Source organism: Solanum dulcamara, chromosome 8 (assembly GCF_947179165.1).
Source record: "Solanum dulcamara chromosome 8, daSolDulc1.2, whole genome shotgun sequence".
NCBI classification, from domain to species: Eukaryota; Viridiplantae; Streptophyta; class Magnoliopsida; order Solanales; family Solanaceae; genus Solanum; species Solanum dulcamara.
In genome coordinates, this window is record NC_077244.1 from 75,339,464 (window position 1) to 75,355,479 (window position 16,016).

At 32.3% G+C, this 16,016-nt stretch overlaps 1 protein-coding gene across 1 annotated transcript; it reads right to left on the reverse strand.

Annotated features, from left to right (window-relative positions):
- Positions 1-14,454: 14,454 nt before the first annotated feature.
- Positions 14,455-15,700, reverse strand: LOC129899353 (zinc finger protein ZAT5-like). Its single transcript, XM_055974293.1, has one exon. It carries the CDS (start codon positions 15,586-15,588, stop codon positions 14,599-14,601), a length of 990 nt encoding a protein of 329 aa, XP_055830268.1. The 5' UTR covers positions 15,589-15,700; the 3' UTR covers positions 14,455-14,598.
- Between the last annotated feature and the right edge of the window lie 316 nt (positions 15,701-16,016).

Sequence of the window (16,016 nt, forward strand, 5' to 3'; positions counted from 1 at the left end):
ATGGGCTGAATAGCTTCAAGAGTTAAAATGGGATGACATTGTTTAGCCCAAACCGCCCATCTCAAGTCATTTGGGTTAGCTTTACGGGTCAAGCCCATTTATACTGTTCTTTTGTTCTGTTCAAATTTCAGTATCAATTGGATTAGGATAAGTATGAGAGTTGATTGAATAATTATCAAGAGGCATTTTTTTGTTGCCTCACTGTGATTTATATGTTACAAGCTCGAGCATTAATATTTGTATTAAAATAAATTATCTATATTATATTTTTTTAAAGTGTGGTCCTTCATTGAACCATGCTAATGCGAAATATTTTGTGAATCAAACTATTTTTTAAAAACATTTACTTGTGTATTATAATTCTAGTACATGATATATTATTTTACGAGATATGTCTCCATATAGACAGGTGCTCATATTTAGAAAAATATATACAACTATTTAACATGCCAGCATATACGATGTCCCAATGGATACCATAAAGTGCAAAGTTTCTTTCTTAGATAATTCATGGTCTCAATAAACTTGATAAGGAATTCTTATCCATAAAGCCTCTCCTTCACCCTTTCAATTTCCCCTTTGTCATGTAAGGAGGATAACATAAATTGAAAATAAATAAATGTACACATCAGATTGAGACTCCACTGATGGGCCCCAAAATCAGATAAGCCTTTTGTTCTTTTTATTCGATAGTTCATTCATATTTATATTAGAATTTGATTTAAAAAATTCAATTTTAAATTGAAAAATCTTGCATACAATTAAGGTATGTTCCGTAATAAAGACGAATTCAAAAATAAGATACAAACTCATACTTATCATTCTATTATAATTTTAATTGTTATCTATATGCCCCTTTAGTACCAATTGTAATTGCATATTTACCCTTCTTGATCAACTGAGTAATAAAATTTTACGTTTCCTAATATATATCTTAATCATTTGTTTCCACCCAAATAAATTATATTCAGTACTTCTAAGTTCCATCGTAAGTGTTTTTATACCTTTTTTTATTTTTTAAGAATTTTGATTTCATTTTCTAAAATATTATATAAACTCTAAATTAAATTATTTTAAACAAACATTTTTCTCACAAAAAATAAATAGTAAATAAATAAAAACTTAGTTTGCAAACTTAATTTTATCTAACGTCAAACGCACGCCATAAGGCTTTTATTTTAAGGGTTTTTTACTTCTAATGTCCCCATTAATTTCCTTTTAAGTTTCTTAATTCTTTTTATTGACAATTTGACATAATACTTTATGTTAACTATTATTTAATGAACTTAATTTTTACTGTTTCTTTTAGATGTTAGTAATATTAAGCAACTATTAAAAAACTGATGATAAATCAAAGAAGAAAGATTAATTGAGAACTTCTCTGGAAAAGGAACTAAAGATCATAGCTAGGAACCCCCCCCCCCAAAAAAAAAAATAATAAAATAGTGATATATTTGACTAACTTGATTTGTAAGGTCACCTAGCTAGTCCTTAACTGATATGATTGGGTTGCCAAACTTTTCTTATTCTTTTTTTCTTTTTACACCCCATCTCCTCAAGGCGGTCAATAATGTTCTCACTTATTCTTCGTTGTGACTTGAACAATCGATTATATTGATTAATGATGAAGGTACTCAATTACTTGATAAGTATGTTCCAAACTTTTTATTTACATCTTATTTCTTGTTCTTTATTTTTTCTTTTTGAATAGGTTAAAAAGCATCCTCTTTATTGTTTTGTTCCCTTTTTCATCAACGACTTTGATAATTTATTGCTTATAAGCCGAGAATTTTTCAGAAATAGTGTATCTAGCTACCTGTACGTAGTAGGGATACAATATGTGTATATTCTACATATTTTTTTGGATATGTTAGTATTATTTATAGGGAAACTTAAATATACAATATTAAGAAAATATTTACCATTTATAGCAATAAAAAAATAATTTCACTGAACACTTATAATACATTTATAATACAGTTTTAATACATATTGCAGAGAACTATTTATAAAACATATATAATACAAGTTTTATAGATGGATAATACATTTATCACATATTTTAATAGACTTATAATACAATATAATACATTTATATTGTATGCATAATTCACTTTTAATACAAGTGTAGATTTATCATAATATTGCTATATATTGCTATAAATGGTAATAAATAAAAAATATAGCTAAAATCAGTAATTAATTTTTAAAAAGCACTCAATCAAGTAATTTTTCCTTATTTATATGTTGTTGGTTGGGTTAAAAAGCAGTTAAACATCAATTACTAATAAATAGTACAATCTAATCGTTGATATATATGATGATTTGCACTTATCTTATAAACGTGTGTTAGTTCATTCATATCACCATAAGTGAGATTACTTCACAGTAGTAGGTATACTTGTTTTTACTTGGATGTGGGCATTATATTCTCAACAGCCATATAACATGAACCAGTGGTTATGAAACCAAAACAAAAAAGTTGACAAGTTCTACTTAATAACTCACCAAATAATTATTTCTAATTAAGTACTTAATTACAGATGTTGATCCATTAATCAATTGTCTACACTTCTCTGGAGTTCTTCAAGTTGGATTCCCAGTTGATCAGCTAAGCTTTTGAAATTATTGAGGAGTTTAATTAGGTGATCAAAATTCAGTAATTGGAAAATAAAATGTTCAAAATGTTTTTTTAAGGCAAGGAACACTGATTCATATAGTTTCATAAAGTCAAGAATATCAATCAAAATCACTAATCCATTACAAGGTAAAAACCCAAGTTAGATCTACACGTAATTTACAGATTCACACTAATTTCAGTTATTTTTGCTCAAAATTAATGTCAGAGGCAAAATTTTCACCAAAAGAGTTTAATATACCTAAATTGGACGATATGGTAGTGTATTGCTGGTATAATGGCCGGCAAATGGCATAATTTGGGATTACATCATAACAACCTGCATCTCCTCCCCTCTCTTATCTAATTCAACTATTTTTAATATTGTATACTATTTAAGTATACAAAATGTCAATTATATACCCCAAAATCTACAATGTATATTATTATTAGTACATAGTTTTACAAAAGATAAATATAAACGAGTACATGCAAGTTAATATTTTATTTCTCATGAATAATTATGAAAAAGATCTGTTATAATTGGAGACAAACAAAGAATTTCAATAATATAAATTCTGAATTTCAGAACAATGATTTCAATTGTCGATAATTGAGATCAAAATTTGAGTTATTAAGATCGGTAAAATTCGTATCTGAACTTCGTCCCGTACTTTAGTACAGCATGCTCAAGATGGCGAAATTCGTTACCTCTCACTCTTCGTTTGGCGCCATGTATTTTGGTGAGCTGCCCACACGATGTTTCCAATGAAGTATGAAAATTTAACCACAAATTCTATGTTGCTTCGCTGTTGCCAGTGGCGTGGCTAAAATTTTTATGAAGGGCGTTCAAAATTTTGATGATAAATTTAAAAAGAAAAGATACTATATAGGAATTTAAACTTTGGTGAAGCGACAGATTCAGAATTTTCAATTTGAGGGTATTCACTTTTTTAAATAAAAAATTATTATAAATCATATGGTATAAGTGCACAATTATTTAAATGCAATATTTAAAACATTAATGGGAAAAAAAATTAATACTACCATTATAAAAAAAAAGAAGGAACTTTCAGTTTTTGAGGAAAAAATTAGCTTGAAGGATTTCTTAATCAAATATACAAAAAAAATTCAAGAAAAATAAAAAAATGTGTAAATAATTGTTATTAGCTAGAATGAATCCTTGATTTCGCTAAAGACATAACTTTCAAACTAGCCACTGGACCAAAGCACCCAATAAGAGATTTGTTCACTGGGTGCTAAACATTTGACATAGTCATGTTTTGAAGAAATTACTATATATGTAAATAATTTTACGTTGTGGCTAATGGGTTTTAGAGTACCCGAAAATTTGAATGTGGGTCCACCCCTGCTGGGTACCATGTAAGTCTTGAGCATACCTTTGCCACTGCACTACCAATCTACATTGGTTCAAAAGGTGTTCAAAATACTATTTATATACAAAATAATAGTTAACTTATATATATCGTGTAATTTTTCCGACTGAACACCTTGACACCAACGTAACTTCAAACCCGCCGTCGTCACTTGCTGCTAGTGTTTTGATCATCACAAATTACAGTCTATTCTGCTTTCTCCATTTTTAAATAAGTGATATTTTTCATTTAGACATATTTCTTAAGAAATTATTCATTTCTAGAAAATAATTAGTATTTTTACTTACATCCTAATTAAACGACTTAAAAAAATAAATAATTCCTTAATGTAAAACTACATATATTAAAACAAGGATAATTTTAAAAGAATAATATCAATTCCGGTAAAACTTCATATTTCAAAAGTTAATTTGATTTATTTTTAAAGATAAAACTGTATCAATATTTTGATCATTTCAATATTTTAAATTTTAAATTTAAATATTTTAAAATTCAAAATTGTAAAAATATATTTTTAAATTACAATTCTTTTTGTATCAAATATGATTAAAAATAATACCACATAAATTACATCTAAAGATATAATACTACATTTTTTAGTACTTTATTTTTGTTAGTAAACTGTATTGTAAATATTAAAACCAGTAACAACAAGTAAAGGTAATAAAATACAGAATCTGGAAAAGTTAATGCAGAAACAGAATCGAGCCCACTAAATGCACAGTGTGTCCTTAAGGAAATTATTCCCCTCAAAGTACCCGAGGTTTTGGAATTTTTCCTCCCAGGATAGAACGATTTACTCACCAAAGTAGAGGTACTGCAAATCTTTGATGACAGCGAACCACTTGAAGGATGTATATCACACAATTTTAGGAAGTGCAGAAAGAAGAAGAAGAAGATGGTATGTTCAGAATTTTCGTATAGAACATTCTGAAGATTTACAGATATATATAGACTGTTTATACCTTTTCAGAAAAGGCACCTGTTGGGAAAAGGTTTGCCTGTTGAGAAGGTTTGCAACTTTTCGGGTCGCGGGTCAGGATTTTTTCCACTTAATTAATTAATTAAATAAATAATATTAATTAATTAAAAATTTAAAGAAAATTTGGTCCAAAAAGATTATCAATCAATCATATCAATTGACCAAATCCAAATCCAAATCCAAATCCGAATCCGAATCCGAATCCGAAGCCGAAGCCGAAGCCGTAGCCGTAGCCGAAGCCGAGCCGAGCCGAGCGAGCGACGACGACGACGGCGCGAGGGGAGACCCTCTTCTTGACCTTTTAGCAACATGAAGGAGTGCTTCTATTTTTAAATAGGAGACTTTTCATTTCCACCACCTATGTGAGACCAAAGCTTATTTAATAAAATAAGAGAGAACATATCATTTCCTCTCCACTTCTTTTTCCCTCAATTTCCCATTCAACCTATCAATTAAACCCAACAATCCCCCACATAAATGGGGAATGTCTACAAGATAAAGGAATGCACGGATAAGTGTGTGATATACAAGCGAAAATTAATTGCATCTGGATAAGTAGGTTTCCCTTTGAACTTTCCATAGTGAACTTATATAGGATATACTCGATCAATCGGTAGATGCGATATCTTTGAACCGTCGAACTTTGTTGTATAACTAGACAACATAAGTCACACAATCAATCATCAACCATCTATGGTTCTCACGGTTGTGTTCGTTTCAGCCATGAACACCGCCTGGTTTCGTGAATGCATAGAGAATGGGCTTTTACTGTCATTCCCCTTGAAGCGGCTTATACTTCACATTCACATAGGTGATTTCTAAACGTGTAGTCCTATAAACACACTATCTAGTTATTTTCCGTCAGATTTAGATAATCATTAAAAAACCTTTAAAGCTTTATTAACTCATTAAAAGCCTTAAGGTTTTATCCTTTGTTTCTGAACATTGTCATCATCATGAGAATGGGTTGAGTTATTTGACAATGTTGAACCGTCAATCATAACTTTGTTTGATCTCTTTGAACCTAGTTCTTGGGATCTCCAGTCTACTAGGTAGAGTTACCGCCATGTTGACTTGTCCTTGGCCTTAACCCCATTCCCCTCGATGATCTTTCAATAGCCTCTCTAGATAAGCCTTTTGTTAGTGGATCCGATATATTATCTCTTGACTTTACGTAGTCAATAGTGATAACACCACTAGAGAGTAGTTGTCTAACAGTATTGTGTCGCCGTCGAATGTGACGCGATTTTCCATTATACATAACATTTCCTGCCCTCCCTATTGCCGCTTGGCTATCACAATGTATACATATGGGTGCCAAAGGTTTGGGCCAAAATGGAATATCTTCCAAAAAATTTCGAAGCCATTCAGCTTCTTCACCAGCCTTGTCTAAAGCTATAAATTCAGACTCCATTGTAGAGCGGGCGATGCATGTCTGTTTTGATGATTTCCAAGACACTGCTCCTCCACCAACGGTGAAAACATATCCACTTGTGGATTTAACTTCAGATGATCCGGTGATCCAGTTTGCATCACTATATCCCTCAATTACTGCGGGATATTTATTATAATGCAAAGCATAGTTTTGGGTGTGTTTCAAATACCCCAAGACTCGTTTCATTGCCATCCAATGAGTTTGATTAGGATTATTCGTGAATCGACTCAACTTGCTAATAGCACATGCTATATCTGGTCGTGTACAATTCATAATATACATCAAACTTCCCAAAACTCGTGCATAGTCCAATTGTGAGTCACTTTTACCTTCATTCTTTTGAAGTGCAAAACTTACATCAATTGGAGTTTTTGCAACATTGAAATTTAAATATTTAAACTTATCAAGTATATTTTCTATATAATGTGATTGTGATAATGCTAGACCTTGTGGAGTTTTATGGATCCTAATTCCTAAGATTAAATCAGCAACCCCTAAGTCTTTCATGTCAAATTTGCTAGCAAGCATACGCTTCGTAGCATTTATATTGGCAATGTCTTTACTCATTATCAACATGTCATCAACATATAAACAAACAATGACTTCATGATTTGGAGTATTTTTAATGTAAACACATTTGTCACACTCATTAATCTTAAATCCATTTGCCAACATTGTTTGGTCAAATTTTGCATGCCATTGTTTAGGTGCTTGTTTAAGTCCATAAAGTGACTTAACAAGTTTGCACACTTTCCTTTCTTTACCTGGAACTATGAAACCCTCAGGTTGTTCCATGTAAATTTCTTCCTCCAATTCTCCATTTAAGAAAGCCGTCTTAACATCCATTTGATGAATTTCAAGACCATATACAGCTGCAAGTGCCACTAACACCCGAATAGATGTTATTCTTGTTACCGGCGAGTATGTGTCAAAGTAATCAAGACCTTTTTTTTGTCTATAACCTTTGACCACAAGTCTTGCCTTATATTTATCAATAGTGCCATCAGCTTTCATTTTCCTTTTAAATATCCATTTTGATCCTAAAGGTTTATTTCCAGGAGGAAGATCAACCAATTCCCATGTATGGTTATTCAAAATTGATTGAATCTCACTATTGATTGCCTCTTTCCAAAATGCTGAATCAGAAGAAGACATTGCAGCTTTAAATGTTTGAGGCTCATTTTCAAGCAAGAATGTCACAAAATCTGGTCCAAAGGAAGTAGATATCTTTTGACGTTTGCTACGCCTTGGATCCTCTTCGGATGGTTTACTTTCCTTTTGAACTTCTCTTGGTCGTTTAGATCTTTCACTAGAGGATTCACTTTTAGTTTTATACGGATAAATATTTTCAAAAAATTCAGCATTGTCTGATTCAATTACCGTATTAACATTAATTTCAGGATTGTCCGATTTGTGAACCAAAAATCGACAAGCTTTGCTATTTGTAGCATAGCCAATAAAAACACAATCCACGGTCTTTGGTCCGATTTTTACCCTTTTGGGCAAAGGAACTTGGACCTTTGCTAAACACCCCCACACTTTGAAGTATTTCAAGTTGGGTTTTCTTCCTTTCCATAGTTCATATGGAATAGTTTGTGTTTTGCTGTGGGGTACTCTGTTGAGTATTCGATTAGCTGTAAGGATAGCTTCCCCCCACAAGTTCTGCGGTAAACCGGAACTTATCAATAAAGCATTCATCATTTCTTTTAATGTTCGGTTTTTCCTTTCCGCAACTCCATTTGATTGAGGTGTGTAGGGGGCAGTAGTTTGATGAATAATTCTATATTCTAAACATATCTTTTCAAAAGGAGATTCGTATTCTCCACCCCTATCACTTCTAATCATTTTTATCTTTTTATTCAATTGATTTTCTACTTCGTTCTTGTATTGCTTAAATGCATCAATTGCTTCATCCTTACTATTAAGCAAATATACATAACAATATCGAGTGCAATCGTCAATAAAAGTTATAAAATACTTCATTCCACCACGAGTTGGTGTAGACTTCATATCACAAATGTCTGTGTGAATCAATTCTAAGGGACTAGAATTCCGTTCAATAGATTTATAAGGATGCTTAGCATACTTAGATTCAACACATACTTGACATTTTGATTTATTGCAATCAAAGTTAGGCAATATATTTAAATTAATCAGTTTTCGCAAGGTTTTATGATTGACATATCCTAAACGTGAATGCCATAAATTATTTGACTCAAGTAAGTAAGAAGAAGCTTGAATTTTATTATCATCAACAACCATTACATTTAGTTTGAAAAGACCCCAGTGAGGTAGCCTTTTCCTAGATACATTTAATTCTTACTGACAACTACTTTGTCTGAAACTAGAACACACTTGAATCCATTCTTGATAAGAAGGCCGACAGACACCAAATTCTTTCGCATTTCTGGAACATGATACACTTTGTTCAGCGTCACCACCTTGCCGGATGTCATTTTCAGAAAAACTCTCCCATATCCTTCAATCTTTGCAGTTGCAGAATTTCCCATATAGATCGTCGCATCAGGTGCTGCAGGGGAATAAGTAGAGAATGCTTCTCGGACTGCACACACATGCGAAGTAGCTCCTGAATCAAGCCACCATTCTTTGGGATTACCTACTAGGTTGCATTCTGATAGCATTGCACACAGATCATCAATAGCTTCTTTATTTCCCATCATATTGGCTTGTCCCTTTCTCTTGTCCTTTTTCGGAAGACGACAATCTGGAACTTTGTGTCCAACTTTCCCACAATTATAACAATTGCCCTTGAACTTTTTCTTGTTCTGCTAGTGATTCTTTCCAAAAGGTTGCTTCCTTTTCTTATTCTTTGGAGCAGCATCTTCAACGATGTTCGCTCCCATAATTGCTGAATTTCCACGCAACTTCTTTTCTGCTGTTTTGTTATCTTCCTCAATCTTGAGACGAATCACAAGATCTTCCAACTTCATTTCCTTACGCTTGTGCTTTAGATAATTTTTGAAATCTCTCCACGAAGGAGGCAATTTTTTTATCATCGCAGCCACTTGAAATGCTTCATTAACTATCATGCCTTCAGCAATAAGGTCATGAAAAATAAGTTGTAGTTCTTGAACTTGGGTTCCAACAGTTCTGCTATCTATCATTTTATAGTCTAGGAACTTAGCAACCACAAATTTTTTCAAGCATGCGTCTTCAGTCTTGTACTTCTTCTCAAGTGCATCCCATAATTCTTTAGAAGTTTTCACAGCACTATAGACATTGTACAAATCATCATCCAAAGCACTTAGGATGTAGACCTTGCATAGAAAATCTGCCTGTGTCCATGCCTCAGTAATCATAATTTTTTCATTGGCCGGCATATCAACAGCGGGCACAGGAGGATCTTCGTTAGTGAACTTCTGCATACCAAGAGTGGTAAGCCAAAAGAACACCCTTTGCTGCCATCCTTTGAAGTTGGCTCCAGAAAATTTTCCTGATTTTTCTGCCGGTGGCACAGAAGTGCGGCTTATTGCAGCAACAGTCGCAGAAGTAGTAGCAGTATCACTTGTCATTTCTTTTCACTGTCAAAATAGACAAACTGTCTTAATATTTCAGAATATCAGACCTTTTACAAAAACAACGACGAAGTTTTTATACTCTTCAAATCGTTGTACAAGTATGAACTTTAATATTCCAATGAAGTTTTTATACTCTTCAAATCAGAATATTTATTTCATACGGAGTAGAAAACCACACAGGTTTTAGTCTCCAAAGACAGAATATAGTTTGGTTAGAAAACAATAATAATATAATTTCCTTAAGATTGTTAGTAAACTGTATTGTAAATATTAAAACCAGTAACAACAAGTAAAGGTAATAAAATACAGAATCTGGAAAAGTTAATGCAGAAACAGAATCGAGCCCACTGAATGCACAGTGTGTCCTTAAGGAAATTATTCCTCTCAAAGTACCCGAGGTTTTGGAATTTTTCCTCCCAGGATAGAACGATTTACTCACCAAAGTAGAGGTACTGCAAATCTTTGATGACAGCGAACCACTTGAAGGATGTATATCACACAATTTTAGGAAGTGCAGAAAGAAGAAGAAGAAGGTGGTATGTTCAGAATTTTCGTATAGAACATTCTGAAGATTTACAGATATATATAGACTGTTTATACCTTTTCAGAAAAGGCACCTGTTGGGAAAAGGTTTGCCTGTTGAGAAGGTTTGCAACTTTTCGGACAAGGTTGCAACCATTCAAAAATTCGGTTGGAAAAAACGGAGGGAAATTTTAAATTAATCCGGAAAGAAACGGGTCGCGGGTCAGGATTTTTTCCACTTAATTAATTAATTAAATAAATAATATTAATCAATCATATCAATTGACCAAATCCAAATCCGAAGCCGAAGCCGAAGCCGAAGCCGAAGCCGAAGCCGAGCCGAGCCGAGCCGAGCGACGACGACGACGGCGCGAGGGGAGACCCTCTTCTTGACCCTTTAGCAACATGAAGGAGTGCTTCTATTTTTAAATAGGAGACTTTTCATTTCCACCACCTATGTGGGACCAAAGCTTATTTAATAAAATAAGAGAGAACATATCATTTCCTCTCCACTTCTTTTTCCCTCAATTTCCCATTCAACCTATCAATTAAACCCAACAATTTTACCATACAATCATAGTAAATTAATATAATTTGATACGAATATTGGTGATAACGCATGTATTTACTTTTTTTAATAGCGACGTGCATCATAGTACGCCGTCACTGAAACCTTGAACTGTGGACAGGTAATTATGAGGAAAAATTATTCGAGAAGATATTTTTTAATAAATAATTATTGATTTTAGCGATATTTTTTATTTATTATTATTTATAGTAATATTATGATATATCTGTCATGTATTAAAAGTGAATTATTCATGCAATATAAATGTATTATAAATATTTTAAAATATATTATACTTATTTGATAAAAATTGATACAATATATTATAAGTGTATTAAAATGTGTGATATATTATCCATGAATAAAACTTGTATTATATGAGTTTTATAAATTATTCTCGCTAATATGTATTAAAATTATACTATAACTGTATTATAAATATCCAATAAAAAAAATATTATTCCTATAAATAATAAATATTGTTTTAATATATTGCATTTTCCTAAGTTTACCTAATTATGAAACGTTGACAACTCGACGGATTTCCCAATCTGTAAATTAAAATTATCAACAGATGATTGTGCCATTGACTTTGCTGTTTTCTTCTTTGCTAATTTAGTTGTTAAATTTTGATTTGACATATTTATTAAGAAATTAATAATTGATATAATGTGTTTATCATTTTATCCTTATTAATCATTAAAGTCATAATCCAAATTTCAAAATATTTTGGTACTCTAAGTCTATAGATGAATTGATCATTTAAGATTTCAAGAAATTCTACGTATTTCAAAGATATTAACTCTCTTAATAAATTGAGGATAGAATAGGTAAAAAAAGATTGTACTTTCTTGATTTGTCAAATTTGACAAGCAGAAAAAAAAATTAAGAAATTTTTGACAAGTAAAAGAGAATAGAGAGAATACTATTTTATATTTCCATTTATTTGTATTTTGTCTAAATTAAAATTAATAATGCTTCTCAATGATAAGTTTTAACTTATATTTACTGATGACATAAATATTTTTTTGCAAAATTAACATAATCTATCGAGCTCTAACACGTCAGATTCTATAGAATTAGTAATAGGTTTAACTAACTTAAGCTCTTTCAAATTACCATCGATTCTAAATAGTTGGATATAATTTGACTTTTATATAACTCTTTTGAATTGTCATTATATAAAACATATATTTTTTTAAAAAGATAATAATTGAAATTAATAGAAGAGCATTTAGAAGTAAGTAGCCCCCCACTACATGTGCAAATCTTCAATTGTTCTCTTCCCCACCTAGCCACACATTGTATTTGGACATTATGTCTTAAACAAGGTACCAATGTATCCACATGCATAGCTTAATTACCAATAATTACCCAATCATGCACATAACGAACATCATTAAATAGTAAAAGATTTAATCCCGTAATTTTGAGTGTATAATTAAGGTTATTTAATTAGGCGATTTTATATGTGTTCACTTGGTAGATTTATAGTCACGATAAGTTTTGTGCAAGTGTTTGAACATGAATGTACATTATTAAGAACATCTAGTAGGCGAAAATAGGCATAGCACCGTGCCAACACGTGCTACATATACTGGCTCAAGTAGGATCTAATCTAAATAAGGCTCAGCGTCATGAATAATGGTACTTGAAAGAGAAAAGATTGAAACTCATTTTGGTAGGCTTAATGAGGTTAATATGTATTTTAAATTGTAACTTTGGTACTCGTCCTGAACTTATAATGATGCATAGTATTAAATTAAATAAATAAAGTTCATGTTTTAACCCCTCCACCCCACCACCAACCACCACAAGCGTTATGAATGACCGTACTCCATAATCACATTTAGGAATACAAAATTATAATAAAATTATGCGTTCTCTTCATTTACTTGTCTCATTAATTTGTCAATTTATTTTATTTTATTGTTTATAATATATATTACTGGTGTGTTTACCTAAACAACGGACTGCAAGCAATTTTTACTGATTTATAGAGCCAAAGTTTAAAACAAACACAATTATTAGATGTGGTGTAAACTTTAGACCTTATACCCAATTGCCCGTGACGTGTGATTTGCAATGTCTATTATTTCTGGTACGACAAAGCTCACTGCACAAGTAATGTTATTTTTAGTTGTTAAAACAGGTTAATCGACGCATAAAACATCTTAAAAGGTGTGATGTAGATAATCCATTTAATACAAATATTAATGACTATTTTTACAAGTCAAACCTCTGATCTACAGGTCATACGGAAGAGTAATGAAGACGACTTAATTTAGTTGTTAAGAAGCTTGAAAAGTAAGGAACGATTAGATTAAAAATTAGGTGTGATGGGTTGGCTAAGAGCTGCTGCATCTATTTCCTTTATACACTGAATGACATTATGTCTCTAATTAGTGATAGGACAGCGATGAAATTATGATTATCTCAAAATAAAAAGATTAAGAGAAAAGGTATTGAACAATGAACACTACGACAAAAAATAATAATCTGTGAGCACTAATTTTGACACCAAATTTGAATGCAAAAAATTAGAGACAGATCATATCATAGTACTAGAAGAAGAAACAAATATATAAATGACTTAAGTAGGTTCTTAGCTTGATGAAAAAAACAAAGACAAGAAAATGGTACAGGTGGCATCCACACGGTATTGGCAGTTACTCACCCTATCCATTTTTATTTAATTTTATTGAAAAGAAAAACACACACAAGGAGCTTCACGCTATTTTAGCTGTTTTCTGCTAGTAGTAATCACAAAACAACACACACAAAAATAACCCGATCCACAAACTTTTGGTTGGCCATACTCCACACACCAAATTAAAGTATTCCACTAAACTCATGAAATATAAATATACTGAATAAATCACTAAATTTAACTAATATACGTTTCAATGCCAATAAAACTCATCAAGTTTGTATCTTAAATCCGTTTTGATCATATTATAAATGTTATTGAACCCCCCTCCCCCCCTACTCTATACCCCTAGTTTTTTCTTCTTTTTTCTTGTGTGTCAATGTGTTACACATCGCTCTCCACTCAAGAAATAAGTAAAGAAAAAAAATTAAAGGAAACTATGAAAAATACTTCTATGCTATATATTTGTATTTGTAAATTTAAAGATGCTCTTCTCTGATTATTATCAGTATTATCGGAAATAATTTTTTTATTCAACAAAAATAGGAATAGGATCTGCTGCATATATTGCATCCTCTCCAAATTCTATTCGTGAAATTATATGACATATTTTTGGTTGTAAATTTAAAGATGCCCCGTCACTTCCCCTTTTTCCGTGAATGAAATGCAACTGTGAACTCTAACCACTTAAAAGTAGTAAAACACTACAAAAAAAGGTAGATGATCAACATTGGTGAAAACAACTTGTTCTCCAGAAAAGGATATCTACACAATCTACAATAAAATTATGAAGAATAGTAGTAACAATTATAAATAGCAATAACAATAATTCTAAAAATTATAGTAATAACAAAAAGAAAAAAAGTAAAACGGATCATTTCGGTTTAATTAGTAATGACAATCCACCAAAGCCGCAGCAGAGAAGACGAGACTTTGCTGGTTAGCTGAAAATTCAAAATTATTAGTATCTCGGTGATGATCATCTTCCGGTGACGCCGGCAGGTTCAGATCAAGCGATAAAAAGATTTTTGGCTTCTCCTTTGAATTCTGATCATCATCGTGTGATGAATTATCTGAAGTATCGCTTGTTTCATCAACAGTAATTTTAGTGTGTGTTGCTGTAATTGTTGGTGGTCTATGTCTTCTCATGTGACCACCCAAAGCTTGACCCGATGAGAATTCCGCACCACAAATTGAACACTCGTGAATTTTTGGTTTGTTGTTGATCAAATTGCTATGTGAATTCGAGTTACCTTTGTTGACTATTTGAGTAGAAGTGACAGAAGCCGTAATAATCCGATTGGTTTTCTCCTCTTGTTGTTGTTGTTGTTGGTGTTGATCTACTGACGATGAAACAGAATCAGCAGTACATTTTTTCCCTTCGGCTACGGTTTTGATTTTTTTGTGACTTGTTCTATGCCCACCAAGTGCTTGAAAAGATGGAAACGTTCTGTTACAAGTTTTGCACTCGTACACATAGAACCCTGCTTTTCCGGTAGTTGTTGTAGCCATTTCTGTAAATTTCCGGCTACTGATTTTCACCATCTTACGTTCAGTACTTTCCACTTGTAATTTCTGGCATCGGCCACTTTGTGCTAATAGAATTAAACAATTGGCCATATCCTCATCTTCCTCTGTACTGCTTGTCGATATTTGCGTAGTTGAAGTAGTTGATGATGAATACTGAATCGATGAAGAGTAATTATAAACATCATCACCTCCACTAGTACCGCCTTCGGCGCCACCACTTCCACCACCACCGCCGGCGGTTGATGACGTGGAAGTGACCATCGCCACCGCCATGAACTGCCGTGGCCGCTTACTGCGCTTTCCTTTGAACACCAACGTCCTATCCATTGAGTCTTCAGAGAACTCCATAAGAGGAAAAAAAAAAGTTGAAGTAGTGAAGCAAGTGACAGAGAGAAGTGGATGAAAAAGAAAGAGAAGAGTGATGAAGGAATTGAACAAGTGGTGAGATAGCCAAAGTGCTTTAGTTAGTTATATATATATATATATTGTGTGTGTAGTGAATGATACGAAAATTGTTTTGGAGAGTCAAAATACCACCCAAGTGTTAAACTAGTGGATGAAATTAATGAATGAATTTCAAGTCTATTGGCCAACCAATTTTGCCTAATGTCCTACCAAGAAAAAAAGTGTTTTAACTAAGATGGTAGTATCCTTGCGGTTCCTCCAAATGGGCTAATGCAAAATTATCCTCCTTTGCACTGCATTTGGTCTATCTTAGCGTGATAAGCTATTTTTTTTTTCATCCAGGGATCAACTAGATCAGGATTTAAGGTGAT